Source organism: Netta rufina (assembly GCF_964035555.1).
Source record: "Netta rufina genome assembly, chromosome: 3".
Lineage (NCBI taxonomy): Eukaryota > Metazoa > Chordata > Aves > Anseriformes > Anatidae > Netta > Netta rufina.
The window spans coordinates 2,269,957-2,291,053 of NC_140125.1; the positions used below are offsets into that span (position 1 = coordinate 2,269,957).

General features: G+C 48.0%; 1 protein-coding gene across 1 annotated transcript in view; it reads right to left on the bottom strand.

The window, feature by feature from the left end:
* Positions 1–21,097, bottom strand: part of SLC24A3 (solute carrier family 24 member 3) — a gene marked incomplete at its 5' end in the record, with an annotated part of 194,219 nt that overhangs the window by 28,452 nt on the left and 144,670 nt on the right. The window contains one exon of the mRNA XM_084283606.1: positions 2,266–2,340. Coding sequence (XP_084139732.1) covers positions 2,266–2,340 — 75 coding nt within the window. The remainder of the gene's footprint in view (positions 1–2,265; positions 2,341–21,097) is intronic.

Sequence of the window (21,097 nt, forward strand, 5' to 3'; positions counted from 1 at the left end):
CTCCTAGTGGAGACATCAGGGCTTGGAGAGTCAGTTTTGAATCACAATGTGCTCCCAGCTAAATGTGATTCTACCTTAAAAGGAGATATAAGATCTGAGCTACTGTAAAGCCAGGGGTCCTTGGGTGAATGATGGAGAAGAGAGAAAATTCTTAAACTGAAGCAGTGTTTAGACTCTGAAAGGAAAAATCCGCATTTGCTTTCAACTGGGGAACAATACTACATACAGTAGGGGTGGTATATCAGTCGAGTCTTTAACCATATAAAATGTTTTCCCTTCCTCTCATTTTACTCTGTTTTTCTTTAACGGGTGTTTAAAGGACACATGCAATGACTTCTGTTGAGTACCAGTGAAGAGATGTGGGGACCATTCTGCATCTCCAAAGCCTCAGCTGGCCATGATTCTAACATCCAAATAAGAGTTCTCACAATACCTCCAAGTCTCAAGTTGCACAGTCCTGTCCTGGCTGCACGAAGGACTCTCACAGTGTAAAATGAGCAGAAGAGTGGGCACACATCTGGAGAGAAATCTGACGCTTAAGAAAAAAAGCACCTAATCCGAGGCTTAAGAAAAAAATAACAGTACCCTGATATAATGGGGTACAGTTCCATGAGAAAAGGATATCTGCAGTTTTCTAACTGTGAAGAACACCTCACACAGAAATAAACTATAGGAGAAAAGTTTTAAGGATAACAGAGACGGGTGTTCATTGAGTAGTATAACTTACTCATTACATAGGATATGTAGCTAAGAATTTCAGGGACACACTGGACATGACAAAGAATGGTTCTCAGTGTCCTGAAGCAGTTGACAGTCATGAGGATGAACCAGATACAACGAAAAAAATCTGCCTTGCTTTAAGAACTTAAAAGCCAATGACAGGTTCAACAACAGATTTTTAACTCACCTGCCTCCACACACTATATGATGCACCCAACACAGACAACAAGAGGCTAAATAAATGGCAGGTAGCTGCCCACATCTGTGCTTCTCCTGGAATAAACTAAGAGAATACCTGCTAGATGTCTTTATGCTTGTGCAATGTAATTTATTTCAATTAGTAGGTGTGGTTGAGTTTATTGGTTAGGAACACTTTTTGGCATGATGCTACTTGCCAAGTTGTCAAAGCAAAAAAAAAAAAAAAAAAAAAAGTGTTTTGTTTTGCAGCCCATTACTAACAATTATTTAGCTTTTATTCTAGCAACCATATTGATGCATGCATTAGATTGAAGACAAGTTACTTTTCATCGGGTGCAAAATGGCTGACCTTGCAGTAAGCAGAATAAAAGTACAAGCAGGTTGAGGCAAACCCTCTGAGATAGTACCTACAGAATACATACAAGGCATACATACATGATGAGTGAAGGCAAAACAAAGCACACTGTTGAAACTGTGACTAAGAAACATTGCATGAACTTCAAAAATGCAAAGTGTCCATCTTCTGACTCTAAACTTCCCTTCTTCTTATTTACATAAGGAAGTTAACTTCACAAAATCACTTTTTAAGGGAATGTATGGCCCTAGACTATACGCCCAAACAAATAAACAACAAAGAAAAGTAGTAACTGTTACCAAAAAAGTCGATTTTTGCACTTCCTACTTTGGTATTTATTGCAAAGGTAATGCTATGGCACTGTCTTGTACATGCATTTTTCATTGTATAGCCCAACTTTCAGAGTTGCAGGGTATTTACTGAACTTGGTGGAAGCTGGAATCAGAGTAGCACTATGAGTTACTGGAACTGTAGCCTTCATTACAGGATTTGCTGTTAGCATGCACTGTACAAGACCTTGCCGCCAGTTACACATTACTTTAATGTTTTGTAGTTGTTGAGGATCTCTGTCCTCTAGGCACAAACGCTGCCTCCTTACAGGTCAGTTAGATACGTCTTTGCAGCAGAGCCAGAAGGAAGTTGTGAGGGTCACTTTCTGCAGAGAACAGAGCAACACATCTTCTTCAGTGAGGCTGCAGCATGGGTTTTCAGCTCTGCGGCCCACCACTGTACTAGGACTGGGACATGCTTCCCCCGAGCTGTTGCTGCAGCCTCTATGGACATTTCTCCATCTCTTACCCTTGGGCCATGCTTTCCTACAGAATGAGCAAGACCACAAGTACATTTTTCCATAAGAAGAGAACCACGTGGCTCCTGGAGCTACGATCTCAGCTACAAGACTATGGTTTCTTGGTGGATTCCCTTTACAGACAGCAGTAGACATGTGGGCTCCCAAAGAAGAATGACATGTACAATTGCCTTCAAAAACTTACCACAATGAGTGCAACAACAGACAGTGTATAGTAGATTGAATCTCTCAGGAGACTCCATGACGACAGTGCAACAACCTGGGAAAACAGGCAAAGAAAGGATGTCAACCAGGCTCTTACCAGCACAACTGCCATGTCAACAGCAAGTGCCACGGTCAAGCCTGTCACTCGGTGAAAGCTGTCCCCGTGCACGCTTGGACACAGTGAGGAGATCGCAGGTATGAGACGAACTGGCTTTCTGAGACTGCTGGCGGAATAGCTGCTAGGGTGGGATGGCCAAACCTGAAGAGCAGTAAGTGCAAGGTCACAGACACACAAAATCAAAGAAGTGGTGTCAAACCAATGGAAAGGGTAATCAAATCCCATGTATTTGTGGATGACAGAAAAGATACTCATGAGCCTGGGAGGCTACAGACACCCTTTTACCCTGAAAACCCTGCCCTGCACCAGTGCAGCTCCCACCACTGAGCCAGCAGTAGCAGTCCCTGCAGGCTGAGCTGCTTCCAAGGCTGGCACACCGTGTTGCAGACGAGGCTGCACGTGCTGCTGCTGCTGCTCGGGCAGCAGAAGGGGCTCGGCTCTACCAGCAGGGCAAAGAAAGTCAGCACTGTGTCAGTGTCACTGTGTCAGTGCCGACATCCAGCAGTGAGCATCCCAGCTGAGAATGGTCAAAGAGATAATAGCCCAACCAGGCCTACACGACAGGATGTCCACTCTTTCCGCTCCCACCACCGTATTTCTATTAATTTTCCCCAGCCTGGCAGTCCTGCCTTCCTTGAGAGGAAACCATCCTGAAATGCTGAGCAAGAGCTCCAGGTACATGAAAGTGCGGTACACAGGGCAGCCCCCAGGTACTGCTCAGCAGCACACACACTCCCCAGCACACCCCTACCCCACACGCCTGTGTCTGCCAAGAGTCCAGATGCTGAAGCCTCCTGTGCTGGGTTTCCAGGAAACTGCAGGCTGCTGGATTTTACACTGGGCTTGTTCTTGTGAAAAATAATAATTGAATAATAATTCATTCACGGGAAGGAACAGAAGTGGCGCTGCAGAATGGCTATCTGACAGCACAGAGCAGTCAGAGCCCCAGCACAGCGCTAGCCTGAGCCTCTGCAGAGCCACGGCTTTGCCTGCTGGTCACAGGCATTGCTGCAGTTCTGCACATATTTGCACAGGATTTGGGACAACTACTCAATCGTCCAGCAAATCAGCACCTTAAGATCAAAATCCAAGTGATTTATAGGCAATAGAGGATAAAACAGGATTGCTGTGCAGTTCATTTCATTTGACACCTTGCAGAACCAAAGAAATGAGGAAGAACTGTCATTGTAGGCTGAATGAGACTGGAATTCAGATATTAGAGGACATAACACCAGTGAGTCAGCCTTTAACTTCATTACAGGCATTTGAAAGGGCCGATGAAAAGCAGTCATGTGGTGGTAACATTTTCAGTATGGCTAAACTCTGATTACAGTTTTGGCAGTGCTGGGAAGTCCCCCACTCTCAGTACAAAATTATCCTCAAATCTTTATTTTTCATTTCCATAGTGCATTTCAAACATCATTGGTCACATTCTTCCCAAGTGTAAACCACATGGGAGGTGGCTAAATTACACTGTTCTGGTTTGATCCCTAAATGTAAAAATTAATTATCTGACAACATCCTCCAGTCTTGTTCATGCATGAAACCAGCCAAACAAACAGGAAGTTCATTCTCATTTCTATCTATAGAAAGATCCTATTTCAGAGTGCTTGCAAAAAGTAGTTTCCCAGATTTCTCTGCTTATCAACTCTTACAGTAGGGGAACTTTCCTGATTGCTAGCAAAATAAATACTTAAGATACTGAACATTATACTTTAAAATCTCTGTTCTATGACCTCTTAACACTTAAGTGTAATTTACGCCAAGAGTAAAGCCTCTTTATGCAAATATTTACAGAATCACAGAATCACAGAATTTCTAGGTTGGAAGAGACCTCAAGATCATCGAGTCCAACCTCTGACCTAATGCTAACAGTCCCCACTAAACCATTTCCCTAAGCTCTACATCTAAACGTCTTTTGAAGACTTCCAGGGATGGTGACTCCACCACTTCCCTGGGCAGCCTGTTCCAATGTCTAACAACCCTTTCAGTGAAGAAGTTCTTCCTAACATCTAACCTAAAACTCCCCTGGCTCAACTTAAGCCCATTCCCCCTCGTCCTGTCACCAGGCACGTGGGAGAACAGGCCAACCCCCACCTCGCTACAGCCTCCCTTGAGGTACCTATAAAGAGCAATAAGGTCACCCCTGAGCCTCCTCTTCTCCAGGCTGAACAAGCCCAGCTCCCTCAGCCGCTCCTCGTAGGACTTGTTCTCCAGGCCCCTCACCAGCTTCGTCGCCCTTCTCTGCACCCGCTCGAGCACCTCCATGTCCTTCTTGTAGCGAGGGGCCCAAAACTGAACACAGTACTCGAGGTGCGGCCTCACCAGAGCTGAGTACAGGGGGACGATCACCTCCCTAGCCCTGCTGGTCACACTGTTCCTGATACAAGCCAGGATGCCGTTGGCCTTCTTGGCCACCTGAGCACACTGCTGGCTCATATTCAGCCGACTATCCACCATCACTCCCAGGTCCTTCTCTGCCAGGCAGCTCTCCAACCATTCCTCTCCCAGCCTGTAGCTCTGCTTGGGGTTATTGCGCCCCAGGTGCAGGACCCGGCACTTGGCCTTGTTGAACTTCATGCAGTTGACCTCAGCCCATCGGTGCAGCCTATCCAGATCCTCCTGCAGAGCTTTCCTACCCTCGAGCAGATCGACACACGCACCTAACTTGGTGTCATCTGCAAACTTACTGAGGGTGCACTCAATGCCCTCGTCCAGATCATCGATGAAGATATTAAAGAGGACCGGCCCCAGCACCGAGCCCTGGGGAACGCCACTAGTGACTGGCCTCCAACTGGACTTGGCTCCATTCACCACGACTCTTTGGGCCCAGCTATCCAGACAGTTTCTAACCCAACGAAGCGTGCGCCAGTCCAAGCCAAGAGCAGCCAGTTTCTTGAGGAAAATGCTGTGGGAAACGGTGTCAAAAGCCTTGCTGAAGTCAAGGTAGACCACATCCACAGCCTTTCCCTCATCCACCCAGTGCGTCACTTTGTCATAGAAGGAGATCAGGTTCGTCAAGCAGGACATGCCTTTCATAAACCCATGCTGACTGGGCCTGATCACCTGCTTGCCCTGCAAGTGCTGCGTGATGACTCTCAGGAGGATCTGCTCCATGAGCTTCCCTGGTACTGAGGTCGAACTAACAGGCCTGTAGTTTCCCGGGTCTGCCCTCCGGCCCTTCTTGTAGATGGGCGTCACATTTGCTAGCCGCCAGTCAACTGGGACCTCCCCCGACAGCCAGGACTGCTGATAAATGATGGATAGTGGCTTGGCCAGCTCCTCTGCCAGTTCTCTCAGTACCCTTGGGTGGATCCCATCCGGCCCCATCGACTTGTGCACATCCAAGTGCCGTAGCAGGTCACCAACCAGTTCTTCATGGATAGTGAGGGCCACATCCTGCTCCCCATCCCCTTCCACCAGCTCAGGGTACTGAGTATCCAGAGAACAACCGGTATTGCCGCTAAAGACTGAGGCAAAGAAGGCATTGAGCACCTCTGCCTTTTCCTCATCTCTCGTAACTAAGTTTCGCCCCGCATCCAGTAAAGGATGGAGATTCTCCTTAGTCCTCCTTTTTGTGTTGATGTATTTATAGAAACGTTTTTTGTTATCTTTAACGGCAGAAGCCAGATTGAGCTCCAGATGAGCTTTGGTCTTCCTAATTTTGTCCCTGCACAGCCTCGCTACATCCTTAAAGTCCTCCCTAGTGGCCTGCCCACTTTTCCAAAGCTTATAAATCCTCTTTTTTCTCCTAAGATCAAGCCACAATTCTCTGTTGAGCCAGGCAGGTCTTCTTCCCCGCCAGCTCGTCTTTGGGCACGTGGGGACAGACCATTCCTGCGCCATTAAGATTTCCCTCTTGAAGAGCACCCAGCCTTCCTGGACCCCTCTGCCCTTCAGAACCGCCTCCCAAGGGACTCCACCAACCAGTGTCCTGAGCAGCTCAAAGTCAGCCCTCCGAAAGTCCAATACAGCGGTTTTACTGGTCCCCTTCCTGGCCTCGCCAAGAATAGTGAACTCCACCATTTCGTGGTCACTCTGCCCAAGACAGCTCCCGACAATCACATCCTCCACCAGTCCTTCTCTGTTTGTGAAGAGAAGGTCTAGCGGGGCACCACCCCTGGTAGGTTCACTAACCAGCTGCGTCAGGAAGCTATCTTCCACGCTCTCCAGAAACCTCCTAGACTGCTTTCTCAGGGCTGTGTTGTGCTTCCAGGATATGTCAGGGAAGTTGAAGTCCCCCACAAGTACAAGAGCTGAAGATTTCGCAACTTCTGTCAGCTGCCTGTAGAATTCCTCATCTGTCTCCTCATCCTGGTTCGGCGGTCTATAGCAGACCCCGACCAGGACACTAGCTTTGTTGTCCCTGACAATCCTAACCCAAAGGGACTTGACCTTGTCATTCCCAACCTCGAGTTCTACAACATCGAAAGACTCTCTAATATAGAGAGCCACACCACCACCCCTTCTGTGCTGCCTGTCCCTTCTAAAGAGCTTATAGCCAGGCATTGCAGCACTCCAGTCATGAGACTGGTCCCACCACGTCTCCGTGATGGCAACCAAGTCGTAGCCTGCCTGCCGCACGATGGCTTCCAGCTCCTCCTGTTTGTTACCCATGCTGCGTGCATTGGTGTAGATGCACTTCAGCTGGGCCATTGCCTTATCCTCCGGCCTTGCCACTGTTCCGCCTGGCACAGCCCCAATAATCCTAGCTTCAGCCCCATCCCCCTTCCTACCTAGTTTAAAGCCCTCTCAATGAGCCCTGCCAGCTCCTGGCCCAGGATCCTTTTTCCCCTAAAAGATAGGGACCCGTCTGCGGCCATCAGGCTAGGTGCTGAGTAAAGTGCCCCATGATCAAAAAACCCAAGATTTCTGCGTTGGCACCAGCCCCGGAGCCACATGTTTAACAGGTGGGCTTTCCGTGTCCTCTCTGAACCCCTCCCTGCCACTGTAGGGATGGATGAAAACACCACCTGCACTCCCGCTCCATCCACTAACCGACCCAGTCCCCTAAAGTCTCTTTTGATAGCCTTGAGGCTTCTCTCTTCGATGTTGTCACTGCCCGCCTGGACTATCAAAAGAGGGTAATAGTCAGAGGGGCGTACCAGGTTGGGAAGCTTCCTGGCAACGTCCCTGACCCTGGCCCCAGGGAGACAGCAGACTTCCCCACGGGTAGGGTCAGGCCGACAAATAGGGTCCTCTGTTCCCCTAAGAATCGAGTCTCCAACAACAATAACCCTCCTGTCTTTCTTGGTGGAGGCAGTCCTGAGGCGTGGAGTTGACCTCCTCGCCCCAGGCATCCTCCTGGGAACATTTGCTACCTCTTCCTCAGCTACTGGTCTGTCGAACTCCAGGGCCTCGAACCTGTTGTGTAAGGGCACCTGGGAATGCGGGGCCGGAAGGGGAGGGCGTCGCCTGTGATGTCGAGCAGGGACCTGTTTCCATTCCTCCTCAGCTCCCAGATCCCCTCCCTCTGCCCGACGGCGACAGGGCAGGGAGTCCACCCTCATTTGAGGAGTCTCACCTCGGTACCTCCCCTTGAGGCCCTGCAGGGAGTTACTCCAGAAGTCTATCTCCCGCTCACACTCCCTGATGGCCCTCAACCTCTCCACCTCCTCCTTGAGCTCCGCCACCATGCGGACCAGGTCATCCACCTGCTCGCACCTCACGCACGCAGTTTCTCTGCCTCCCGCCAATGGCAGCAACAGGTTCAGACACTCCCTGCATCCGGTGACCTGAACTGCGGCATTTTTTAACGGGTAGTCGGTCTGGGTGTGTACCGACTTCCTGGAGAGCGCGCCGTGCCTGGTGGACACCATTATCACCTAGCTACGGCTGTTGTTAACGAGGTGTTGTTTGTGTGTAGGGGGAGCGCTCTGCCCTTCCTGCGCGAACTGCCGCGCTAACTGCCGCGCCACTCCCTTCTGCCGCGCCACGCCCTGTTCGCCGCGCTCCCTAGGGGCAGCTTTTGAATGGCTGGGGAGGGGGCGCTGCTGGCTCCGCCTTCGCCTCGTCAGCCTCCCTCACGAGGGCTGCCGGGTCCTGGCGGCTCCCTCCAGTAGGCTCGATGCCGGAAAAATTAGCCCTGCCTGGCCCGATCCCCCGCTCCGCTGCAGAACGCGTCTGCCCCGGAGCCGATCGCTTCGGCAAATGGCAGTAAGAAACTCTTACAAACGACAGTAAGAAACTCTTACAAAAATCACAAACCAAACCAACCAACCAACCAATCAAAAAAAAAAAAAAAAAAAAAAAAAGACAACAAAAACCAGGCCTTTAAAGTCCTTGAGTCAGATTACATTTATACCAGCTGACAATGAATATCTATTCATGTAAGAATAGATAAATGGCAATGATTTATCACGGAAATTTCCAAGTGTAGAAACCTGGAGTTAGGTGCATAATTCTGTTCAGAGACCCTTAATTAAACATTATGGATAGTTGGACTCCTTCCTTTTGATTGAGCAATTTTTGTAAGAGAGTTTATGAAATGATTTGATATTATTCCAGTCAGCTTTACAATGCTATTTAAGGTCCTATGTGCCTTTCTGAGCACAGATGCTGGTGGAGCTTTGATAGCTATAAACTTAAGATGTGCATAATAGAAGTTTTAACAGTTCTGAAACAAATGAATATGGGACAATAAATCCCAAATGAGCAGGTTTGCTGGTAACTGTAGCTATTTATCTAATTAAACACTCCTTTGGGTATAAGGGGTGTCACCATACAGCAGAGCATACCACTAAAAGCAAGATGTTGCAGTTACCATGAGTTAAGCTAGACTCTCTCCTGTTCTTTGACATTCTACAATAGTCTTGAAGGTAGTCTGTATTTTTCTCCCAGTGATTTTTCCTCAAACACCTGAGTGAATGCATTAACACCCAGGCCCCTAAATACAGCTATCATTCAGATCTGAGTGAAGGCACTTGTACAAACTGCTCACGTTTCAGACATCCTAGAAGCTCTCCCTGATGCAGTTAATATGGGCAATTAAATCTCAGGTCTCCTTAGGGTGAGCCATTTAACTGAAGCCTTTGAACCATTTGATCACAGGGAAGAACAATCTGATATAAGGAAGCTGTGTGCATAGGGTAACCACACACCCAGGGTAAAAGGAGCTAATTAGTTAGCACTGAGAGAAATGGCAGCACTTTGAGCCTGCTGACAGGGATCTCGTAGTTTCATTATAACTGTCAAGACCTTGAACGCACAAATCGTGCTATATATTCTTGCTGCAGCCAAGGACTGCATGTAAATCTTAATGCATTGGAACCCTCCTAACTCACAGTTTAGCAGATCATGACTAAGGCAGAAAGGAAATCAGGGAAGCAATAAGCTTGGGTAAAAATGTGATGAGATTTAGAGTTTTAAATCAGAAATACTGTAAGCCAGAGGACAGCTGGTCTTCTGGGAGCTGAGCACCAACAGCCAGCTGTAGAAAAGCACTGACTGTCACGTTGCACATTTCCTGCATTCAAAGGAAGTACCTGAAATTCAAACCCCAGACAAGAGCCCAGTAGCCTTCACTTAACTATGACACTGGGGACTAAATGTGGCATCTCCACAGCAGAAAGGAAGAGCTCTTCTGTTCAGGCTTCAATGAGAGTAATTGCCCGTGATCCAGGCACAGAGAAGGACCTATGGCTTGCACTCACGTGCATGCTGCAATACCGCTCTGAAGGGTAAAACACATCCTGTATTAGCAACTGGGTTTCTCATTGATAAACTCTCACCTTGCACACTCTCATGTACGACATTTACCACCTTGCACACTCTCATGTACGACATTTACTACTCAAATGTTTATTTCCCTTTCTGAAGGGCTGGAGAGCAGAAAAATCACGATTTGATTGGTTCCAGTTTGACTTCTGCGGTTCTTAATTCCTGAACCAGCAGCCTCATGCAGCACACACAATTTCCTCCATTTAGTGCACATGCAGAGATAACTAACCAGGGAGAAAAATCACTGAAGACAGAACATTGACAGCTGCTGTGCTTGGCACCTAAGTTAGTGCAGGGTGCCCAGAGCCTCAGTGGCAATGTACCCCAGCTCAGGGCTTCCCCAGTCTCCCTCTGTGAAACTGACCCTTCTCCTCTGCTCTTCCAAATTACTTCCCTCCCCTTAACAGAACAGAGGCTCCCCTCACTGCGTTTCCCATCCAGGAAAGACCTGTCAACAGAGGCCATCCAGCTGGCTCTTTCAAAGCCTATGTGCCTGCCCTCCCTATTATCTATGACATGCCTGAGAGGAAGCATGTGATGCCAAACATGGGCGCTGCTACCTTGCCATTTCCTGCAGGACAGATAAGGGAGTGAAAAGACAGAGAACTCAAGGCTGCAATTCAGCATTGCAGAATGCTCTAGAGAAAGCTCAACCTGGGCACAGACACTGCAAGTTGACCCGTAGCAAGGGGAGGTACCTGGGCATGTTTTCAATGTCACCTGCTGCATGATGCTCCAAGGAGATGAGCACAGTATAGACTGCAAATATGTACAGACATCATATGTACAGGCTGTGTAGATGTATAAATATCATTCCAGTGGGTCATTTCATGAAGAGAATTACCTGCAGTCCACTGTGAAATCCTTATCTATTAATGGGCTTCAGTGTCATTAATTGCATTGGTAACAATAGTGATATAAGTTGAGGTTTAATTTTACTTGCTCTACATGAATATAAACGGCAGATGAACTAGTAATAAACATCATTATTAGGTCTGAATGGCCTTATGCAAACCCAGCACATCATCCTGAAATCTCAGCTGCTCATCCATGACAAGCAGAAAATTAAAATATCCTCCATGAAACAACCAACAATTTCTCCACCAGGTGGTTGTGAGAGAGGGAAATGACTTGACTAGACACAGCAAAACCTGCCTAATCTGTCTTCAGACAGATCCTTGTATGTCAGATATTTATGATAATGACTGGACTGTACTACATTTACAAAATTATAGTTATTAGCCATCATGTCACTTGTGTCAGTTCTGGGTAGATATAACAAGAAAATCTATTTCACCATGCTCAGGTAAAATGTAGTATTTGGGAGTATCGTAATGGGGGTTGACAAGCTCCATGGTTGGTGATAACATTGGACTCATGATGATGAAGCCGTGAGGAATGTAAACAAGTTAGAAGGAACAAAATATGAGTGATCCACTAGATGCCTTGCTGTCTCAAACTGTTTATTCTCTGACCGTTAAGATATGGAAGTTGCTAAATGTTTGCTGTTGCAGGGCATAGTTGTTAACCAATAAATAGCTAGTGGGAAAGTACCGCTTGTAGAGCTAATGGTACAAGAAGGGAGCCTGTCCTCAATAAAGTTGTTGAAGTTATTGATCCCTAAACTTACCCTAGTGTCCATGTGGTCATTATGCCACAGTAGTAGGTTTTGCTGCATTTTATTCAGTTAAATACAGATTAACCCTCATTAGGTTCATTCAAATCTCAAAAGGCATAGTGGTTACGGAGATATGTACGTGAATGAGACAGAAGTAAAGAGATTCTTACAGTTCCTACAAACAGCAGGAAACATTTAAAATCTTTGAGCTTTTCCAGACATGAACAGACCTCTGGGGCAGTTCCTCAAAGCCCATACATCATCACGGAGATTGGCACCAACTAGACAAGGCCACCATCTGCCATGGAGATGATGACTCTCTTAGAGACAGCTCTCCTGTAACAGAGCTCTTCCATCCTCCCAGGCACGTACACCCCATGCAGATAGTGCCCAGCCTCCCTCACCAGATACACCAATGAGCCTCCTCCAGCACAAGCGGAGCACCATATGCTGGAGCTCGTGCCTGATCTCACTCGTTGTGGCTCATGTGCCCCTGTGTGGGTGTATGTGCAGCTGATGAGCTGCTCCTGGATGTGTTGGGTGATGGCAGTAAGGTCTCTGAGCATTTGGAAATCGGTCCAAGACCAGAGTGGGCTGGTGACCTCTGGGCCTGCTCATGCTTCCAGGGACAGCTCTGCTGGTGACCACAGCAGACTGCTCAGGACAGTCCAGACCTTGGGGCACCCCTTCCTGTCCTGTGACTGAAGCACTATGCTGAAACACCCCTCATAAGACGGCAGCTCTAACTGGAGAAGTTAAAAAGACCTCTCAGATTTCATGCTGCCCTGGCACCTGTCATTCTGTGGGGAAAAACAACAACAAAAACACCAAAAAAACCATTTATTTCTGCCTATCCTGACAGCAGCCTGGGAAATTCTGACTTCTGAGAAGCTGAATATCACTGGACTGTCTTTGGTGAATCTGTCACAGGCCTTGCCCTCTGCGACAGCCCTGGGGGAAGCTTGATCTTCCAGGTCTAAACTTCCCTTGACAAAGCATAGGCTCTGCCTTTTAACTTCGCAATTTATTATTTCAGGAACTTCTTTCTCAGCTCAAGTAATTACAAGGATCCTGCCACCCACCTGTTCACCCTCACTGGTCATGATATCAATGAAGCATCACATATTAAAATGAGATAGTGGCACTGCCTTATTTATATTCATCTTTATATTTAAATAGGCTATACATTCATCTATGACTTTAAACGAGAAGCCACTGGAGAACCTCTGTGCACTTCCTGGGAGATATCTCCCCCCCGTCTGTTATACTGAAGAGCAGTGTCAGTCTGGAGGGGGAGGTATTCACTTGGGATGAAGCAATGTAGGAGTGATTCCTTATTCTGCTCCCAGCCCTACAGCTTAAGCTCGGATGAATTACATAAGCAATAGAATTACGTACCCAGTCTATAGTCCAGAGAGAGGAAGCAGTGCAGGTGCAGCGGGGGCCGCCCATGTGTCCTCCCGCCTCAGTGGCTCCTGGTCCTCCCTGGAGGATGTTTTACCTATCACCTCAGTTGTGTCTTCCCAGCAGCAGTCTTCATCTACAGTCTGCCTTGTGACTTCTGGCCACGAGCACTCCCTCCACAAAGCCTTTGCAAATGGCATTTTGGGGATACTTTTCTAGCACATTTTGAACCTTCTCTGAGGGAATTTCATCTCAACAGCATCTCTCTCATCTGCCTAGTAAAATGTCCCATGAACTGGTCTCACAACCTCACCTGTTACCGGAGAGGACAAATCCTGCCAGATGGGACAGCGACATCTCTGCTGGCTCCATTCAGCTCTGGAGGCAGTCCTGCTCCAGGATACAGCCAAGGGTGGCGGCAGGTACCCCCTGCCCAAAGACAGCCCGAAAGCACCTGGCAGCGTTCAGCCACCAGGAAAATCAGCAAAGGGAGCACTAACAGTTATGTCTGTGATTCAAAGGTGGCAGACTGTGTGCTATTTGAAAGGTCATGGCCAAAAATAAGATGGGAAATAGCAACTGTGTGTTTAATATTCTACACATGCTTTCTCTCTCACTTGCTCTTAAATGTATCAGTCCTACGGCAATTGTAGTGAAGATACAAGGCAGGAAAGAACTTCGTAAGATAATTACTGCCGTCTTTCAGAAGAGCATACAAGAGAGGAACTGCCTGACCATCAAGACCTGCGAGTTAATTTTCACAAAACCTACCTCATTTTGGGAGTTATTACATCCCACCTGCAATTAGCAATAAGTCAATCAGAAGCTTATAATCATTAGCTGCAAAACAAACACTGCAGAGATCACAGGGTGTAAGCTTCCCCTGGCCGCCCCCAAGCAACTATCTGCCAGAACCAAACAGACCCAAACCTGTGAGTCAGTGCCACTTATTCCCACTTTAAAGTCCCTGGGGGGAATCATAGAATCACAGAATTTCTAGGTTGGAAGAGACCTCAAGATCATCGAGTCCAACCTCTGACCTAACACTAACAGTCCTCCGCTAAACCATATCCCTAAGCTCTACATCTAAACGTCTTTTAAAGACTTCCAGGGATGGTGACTCCACCACTTCCCTGGGCAGCCTGTTCCAATGTCTAACAACCCTTTCAGTAAAGAAGTTCTTCCTAACATCCAGCCTAAAACTCCCCTGGCTCAACTTAAGCCCATTCCCCCTCGTCCTGTCACCAGGCACGTGGGAGAACAGGCCAACCCCCACCTCGCTACAGCCTCCCTTGAGGTACCTATAAAGAGCAATAAGGTCACCCCTGAGCCTCCTCTTCTCCAGGCTGAACAAGCCCAGCTCCCTCAGCCGCTCCTCGTAGGACTTGTTCTCCAGACCCCTCACCAGCTTCACTGCCCTTCTCTGGACCCGCTCAAGCACCTTGATGTCCTTCTTGTAGCGAGGGGCCCAAAACTGAACACAGTACTTGAGGTGCGGCCTCACCAGAGCCGAGTACAGGGCTCTGGTCACCTCCCTAGCCCTGCTGGCCACACTGTTTCTTATGCAAGCCAGGATGCTGTTGGCCTTTTTGGCCACCTGAGCACACTGCTGGCTCATATTCAACTGACTATCCACCATCACTCCCAGGTCCTTCTCTGCCTGGCAGCTCTCCAACCACTCATCTCCCAGCCTGTAGCTCTGCTTGGGGTTATTGCGCCCCAGGTGCAGGACCCGGCACTTGGCCTTGTTGAACTTCATGCAGTTGACCTCAGCCCATCGGTGCAGCCTATCCAGATCCTCCTGCAGAGCCTTCCTACCCTCAAGCAGATCGACACATGCGCATAGCTTGGTGTCATCTGCAAACTTACTGAGGGTGCACTCAATGCCCTCGTCCAGATCATCAATGAAGATATTAAAGAGGACCGGCCCCAGCACCGAGCCCTGGGGAACGCCACTAGTGACTGGCCTCCAACTGGACTTGACTCCATTTACCACAACTCTTTGGGCCCGGCTATCCAGCCAGTTTCTAACCCAATGAAGCGTGCGCCAGTCCAAGCCAAAAGCAGCCAGTTTCTTGAGGAAAATGCTGTGGGAAACGGTGTCAAAAGCCTTGCTGAAGTCAAGGTAGACCACATCCACAGCCTCTCCCTCATCCACCCAGCGCGTCACTTTGTCATAGAAGGAGATCAGGTTCATATAGCAGGATCTGCCTTTCATAAACCCATGCTGACTGGGCCTGATCACCTGCTTGCCCTGCAAGTGCTGCATGATGACTCTCAGGAGGATCTGCTCCATGAGCTTCCCTGGTACTGAGGTCAAACTAACAGGCCTGTAGTTTCCCGGGTCTGCCCTCCGGCTGTTCTTGTAGATGGGCGTCACATTTGCTAGCCGCCAGTCAACTGGGACCTCCCCCGACAGCCAGGACTGCTGATAAATGATGGATAGTGGCTTGGCCAGCTCCTCTGCCAGTTCTCTCAGTACCCTTGGGTGGATCCCATCCGGCCCCATCGACTTGTGCACATCCAAGTGCCGTAGCAGGTCACCAACCAGTTCTTCATGGATAGTGAGGGCCACATCCTGCTCCCCATCCCCTTCCACCAGCTCAGGGTACTGGGTATCCAGAGAACAACCGGTATTGCTGCTAAAGACTGAGGCAAAGAAGGCATTAAGCACCTCTGCCTTTTCCTCATCTCTTGTAACTAAGTTTCGCCCCGCATCCAGTAAAGGATGCTCCTAAGCATCCTAAGGAGATTCTCCTTAGTCCTCCTTTTTGTGTTGATGTATTTACAGAAACGTTTTTTGTTATCTTTAACGGCAGTAGCTAGATTGAGCTCCAGATGAGCTTTCGCCTTCCTAATTTTGTCCCTGCACAGCCTCGCTACATCCTTAAAGTCCTCCCTAGTGGCCTGCCCACTTTTCCAAAGCTTATAAATCCTCTTTTTTCTCCTAAGATCAAGCCACAATTCTCTGTTGAGCCAGGCTGGTCTTCTTCCCCGCCAGCTCGTCTTTGGGCACGTGGGGACAGACCATTCCTGCACCATTAAGATTTCCCTCTTGAAGAGCACCCAGCCTTCCTGGACCCCTCTGCCCTTCAGAACCGCCTCCCAAGGGACTCCACCAACCAGTGTCCTGAGCAGCTCAAAGTCAGCCCTCCGAAAGTCCAATACAGCGGTTTTACTGGTCCCCTTCCTGGCCTTGCCAAGAATAGTGAACTCCACCATTTCGTGGTCACTCTGCCCAAGACAGCTCCCGACCACCACATCTCCCACCAGTCCTTCTCTGTTTGTGAAGAGAAGGTCTAGTGGGGCACCACCCCTGGTAGGTTCACTAACCAGCTGCGTCAGGAAGCTATCTTCCACGCTCTCCAGAAACCTCCTAGACTGCTTTCTCAGGGCTGTGTTGTGTTTCCAGGATATGTCTGGGAAGTCGACGTCCCCCACGAGTACAAGAGCTGAAGATTTCGCAACTTCTGTCAGCTGCCTGTAGAATTCCTCATCTGTCTCCTCATCCTGGTTCGGCGGTCTATAGCAGACCCCGACCAAGACACTAGCTTTGTTGTCCCTGACAATCCTAACCCAAGGGGACTCGACCTTGTCATTCCCAGCCTCGAGTTCTACAACATCGAAAGACTCTCTAATATAGAGAGCCACACCACCACCCCTTCTGTGCTGCCTGTCCCTTCTGAAGAGCTTATAGCCAGGCATTGCAGCACTCCAGTCATGAGACTGGTCCCACCACGTCTCCGTGATGGCAACCAAGTCGTAGCCTGCCTGCCGCACGATGGCTTCCAGCTCCTCCTGTTTGTTACCCATGCTGCGTGCATTGGTGTAGATGCACTTCAGCTGGGCCATTGCCTTATCCTCCGGCCTTGCCATTGTTCCCCCTGGCACAGCCCCAACAATCCTTGCTTCAGGAACAGACACATCAGTGAGAGCAGGGTCCAAACAACTCTGGGTATTTTGCGATGAGCTGGGGTCAGAGAGCCACAGAGGAATGAGAAACCACAGTAAAGAAAGGCATAGTTTGCAGTGCTGGACAGCCCCATTTTGCAGGTGAAGGAAGGTGAAACTGACTGCCAAACCACTAGGCAAATGCACGAGGGCCCATCTCATGACAGCGCAGCAGAAGTCCCTGACCCCACCCATGTCCCTTTGTAGCATCAAACCACTCTGCTGTCCTGCAACAGCTGAGGCTGAAACTTTAGACAGCTTCGCGCACAGCCAGACACTGCCGCCTGTGCAGCCTTCTGGGAACACCAGGAGGCAGCTGACAGTCCCTGTGTGGGGACACGTGGCACGTGATGAGCACGTCCTGGACTAAATCCTGAGTAGCAGGCAGAGATGTTTCTTTCTATATCCCACCACGATGTCTCCCTGCTGCTGACATGCAGTGATCACAGCCATCCCAACACCCAGGACATGCTAAGCATCCAGCTGAGTCCCTTGATCATAATCTCTGCCTCCTGGCAAGGACACGCACGTCCTGTGATGCAGCATTTGGTCTTGCACAGGGCTTTGACTGATAGTAAACAACCGTATCCCTCCCCACAGAACTTAAGCAAAACAAAATACAAGCAATTGCCAGGCCCCAAAAAATCCAGGCCCTAAAAATACATATCTCTAAGACAGTAATTGCTGAGCTGCTCTGATCTACTGGGCTCACTGGGACAAAAGATTCTTCCATTTACCAGGCCCCTAATTTTACTGCTGGTTAGCTATTCTCTGCAGAGTTCAACCATCTCTCCAGATCCCAGTTCATACATTGCAGATCGACTAAATCTATTGTCATTATTTCCCCAAGAATATTTGCTTTTTTTAAGCAGCTCTTGGTATTTTCATTACTGTGGCAGCAATCCGTCTCTGTGACATTATCAGAATGGAAATAGTGGACACTATCCAAACCTCAGGACAAAGCCAAAAATATTTCCCTGCTCCACTGGTACTCAAAATCATCCATGAGATGTTCAAACTAGCATGTCTTTTCAGCCAGATTCCTGCAGAGCCAAAGTAGCCAGATCCCAAGGACTTGCATTCACAGACGCCTCTGACCGCGGACAGATCCTGTGGAGGATTAGCAGCAGGGCTCAAAGACAGATCTCGACGTCGTACAGGAAGGTGCACTCAGGGTGACGCTGCCCAGGCTCTTCACACTGGCAAGCCCTTTTTAGACATGCAAAGAGACTTTGTGATTTCCCCTGCTTTTGCAGTAGAAATGAGTGTAAAGCAACTGCATCAATGGTAAGTCTGCAGTATTGATTTCTGTGTGAATTTTGACAGAGAAAACTTGACCTCAAGAGGCAATGGTGTTTAGTGGCCATTAGGAACTGATTTGTTTTGGTGCTGAAGGGAATATATTTTCAACTCTTCTGATTGCATCCTCTACTTCTGTCCTATTACTGAGTGTAATTCTGTGATGAGAGAGATTTCCTGTCTGCCCACCTGAGCCCTTGCTATCAGCTCCCACTGCACACTCTGGTCACCAGTTTTCAGGCTCAAGAGCTATGTTCTGGCTCTGTATTTGTAAAATGCACGCTACAGAGGAGTCTTAATCCATGACTGCGGCTGCTAGGCGTAGCTGCAACACAAGGACCTTCAGAGAAAACAAAAACCATCATCAGATCCAATCTCACTGGCCTCACCATGCGGTTTCTGGTTCAGTTTAGATGCAGGAGCCAGGCCCCTGACACCACAAAGTCTAGGCTTACTTGCCTCTCTCCAGAGAAATGATGCAAGCCACCCTGCTTTAAGCCACTTTGCTGAACTGGCACCCACTGCAGCAATACTGAGTTCACGCATGCTGCTGGCATAGTTCTGGGAAATAAAGTGACGTTTGGATCAACAAAAGGCTTTTAGAGTTATCAAACCTCTCCAAAAGGCGACCAAATGTCACACCATGGTGTGACAGATACCTCTGACAGAGCTCATTCACCATGCACAGATTGATGTGCATGCAGCATCGTGAAAGAGAAGGCATGACCCACAGGACAAAGGACTTTTTTCAGTGTTTTCTGGGGAGCAAATGAAGTATCAGCTTGGACAATGGCTACAAATTTGCTTTAAATCCACAAGTCCCTGATTCCCAAGGCAACACCGTTTGTGTTAAATGGGGAGCTGGAAAGGAATCTAATCCGTTTTATCACTCAGAGTTAGTCTGCTATCTGCCAGTGCCAAACATCCCAGCAGGAAAACCCCAGGGAAAGGGAGCACTTTGCTGCATTTACAGCGGTTGAGCATTCTCCCCGATTTCCCCTTCAGGGAGCAGTACGGGTAACATACAAGTAAGGATGCGAGAGGCAGAGGAGCCTGTTCAGCAGCATGCCCAGGAGCTGTGAAGCGGCTTATGTCTGCTGCTAGCCCAACTTTTGGACACACCCTCTTTGTTCTGGAGTGTGCAGGGGCTTTACCAGGGTGTTCAGAAAGGCTGCAGCCTCTGAACTGTGAGGACCTTTCGGCAGCACCTCTATAGAAACTGATGCCTCTCTCTTCTGAAACCCCAGCAACTCCTTTTTGTTCTGCCTGCAGTCTGCTTATTGATGGCCTGACTTTCTGCAGGACAGGGAGTGACTCTACCAACTTCTTCCCTCTGCTCTTCTGATGCTTGGGGTTTCATGCACACATGGTCATTCCCACAGCTGTGTGTTCCTGTTATGTTCCTGTTAGGAATGTGGATCTTGTTTGATTTGTTATTGGGCCCCTTCTTTGCTTTCAAGTCTGCAACAGACATAACAGTGAAAGAGCAGGCCTACAGCCACTAAAAACCACTGGCAGCACAAAATTTCACAGTGTACAGGGCTACAAGAGCAGCATACAGACCCAACAGTTGGCACTATGTTCTCCTTAAACTACTGCTTCACTAGCTAACATGTTTTCTGTTGTTGGTCACTGAACAAAGAAGAGTAACAAAAAACATTCCAGTTCCCCCTGCCTAAAACTCCTCTGCAATCCAGAAGAGAAAAAAGCTCATGAATACAATCTTAAAACCAAAGGTCAGTAATGACCCCAGTCTGAATTACTTGTTGTCTGAGAAATTAAAGCTTAAAAGATTAACATGCATGCAAGTGAACTGTATGACACAAATAGCTTAAAAATAGATTATGAAAGTCCCAGCCTCTTCAATAAAAAGGGTTCTACCTGGTTATTAAACCTCTGTTCATAGTTTTCTCTACTCAGCTCTTCACTATTTGCAACATTGATTTCTTAGGTATATTTACACACCCTGAAATAAAGCTGACTGCATATCAGCTCATGATTTTGAGAGGCATTTTTAGTTTACACAATGGCTTACCATGACTTGGACAGCGGAAGAAACTTCCGAATTGTACTTTCTCAGGTAAAATACCACTGAAGCAGAAGAAAGCAGAGCAGATTGCCAAAGTAGTCCTTTTTTTTTTTAAACGCCAGTATAGCAGTATACATGAGGAATGACATTTGACCACCAAATAGACCCCTTGACTGAAGAATTAACCAGAAGAGTCCCTAAAAATACAAGAATGTTTCCAACACAATAAGTCTTTGGCACAATCCAGCATCAAGGTACACCGCAACCGGAACAGCCAGTCCCAACCTAGGGAAGGGTGAAACAGGGAAACTGGAACTCAATTGCCAAACACAGCTATTTAGATGGTAATTAACAAATTCAAGTTATGCACATTAAAAATGATTGCTTAATGCTTGCAGCTCATATGGCTGTATCACTTTCACTTATGCACTTTTCACCAACCTCTCCTAATCCTTCATCCTCTTCTGTGCAAGAGGCTGCAGTACAGTGTTGGATGAGGACAGAGAAGGACTGGATAGAGCAGCAGAGCTGCAAAAAGCAGGAAGAATGTAGATGGAGGAATTTTTAAAACTGAACAAACTCTGCTTGGGCTGACTTGAACGTGAATGTGAACTGAATTAAGCAAGCATTGCCTGCTTCCGAGAATCCCACATCCTTGCCACCAAGGATGATGA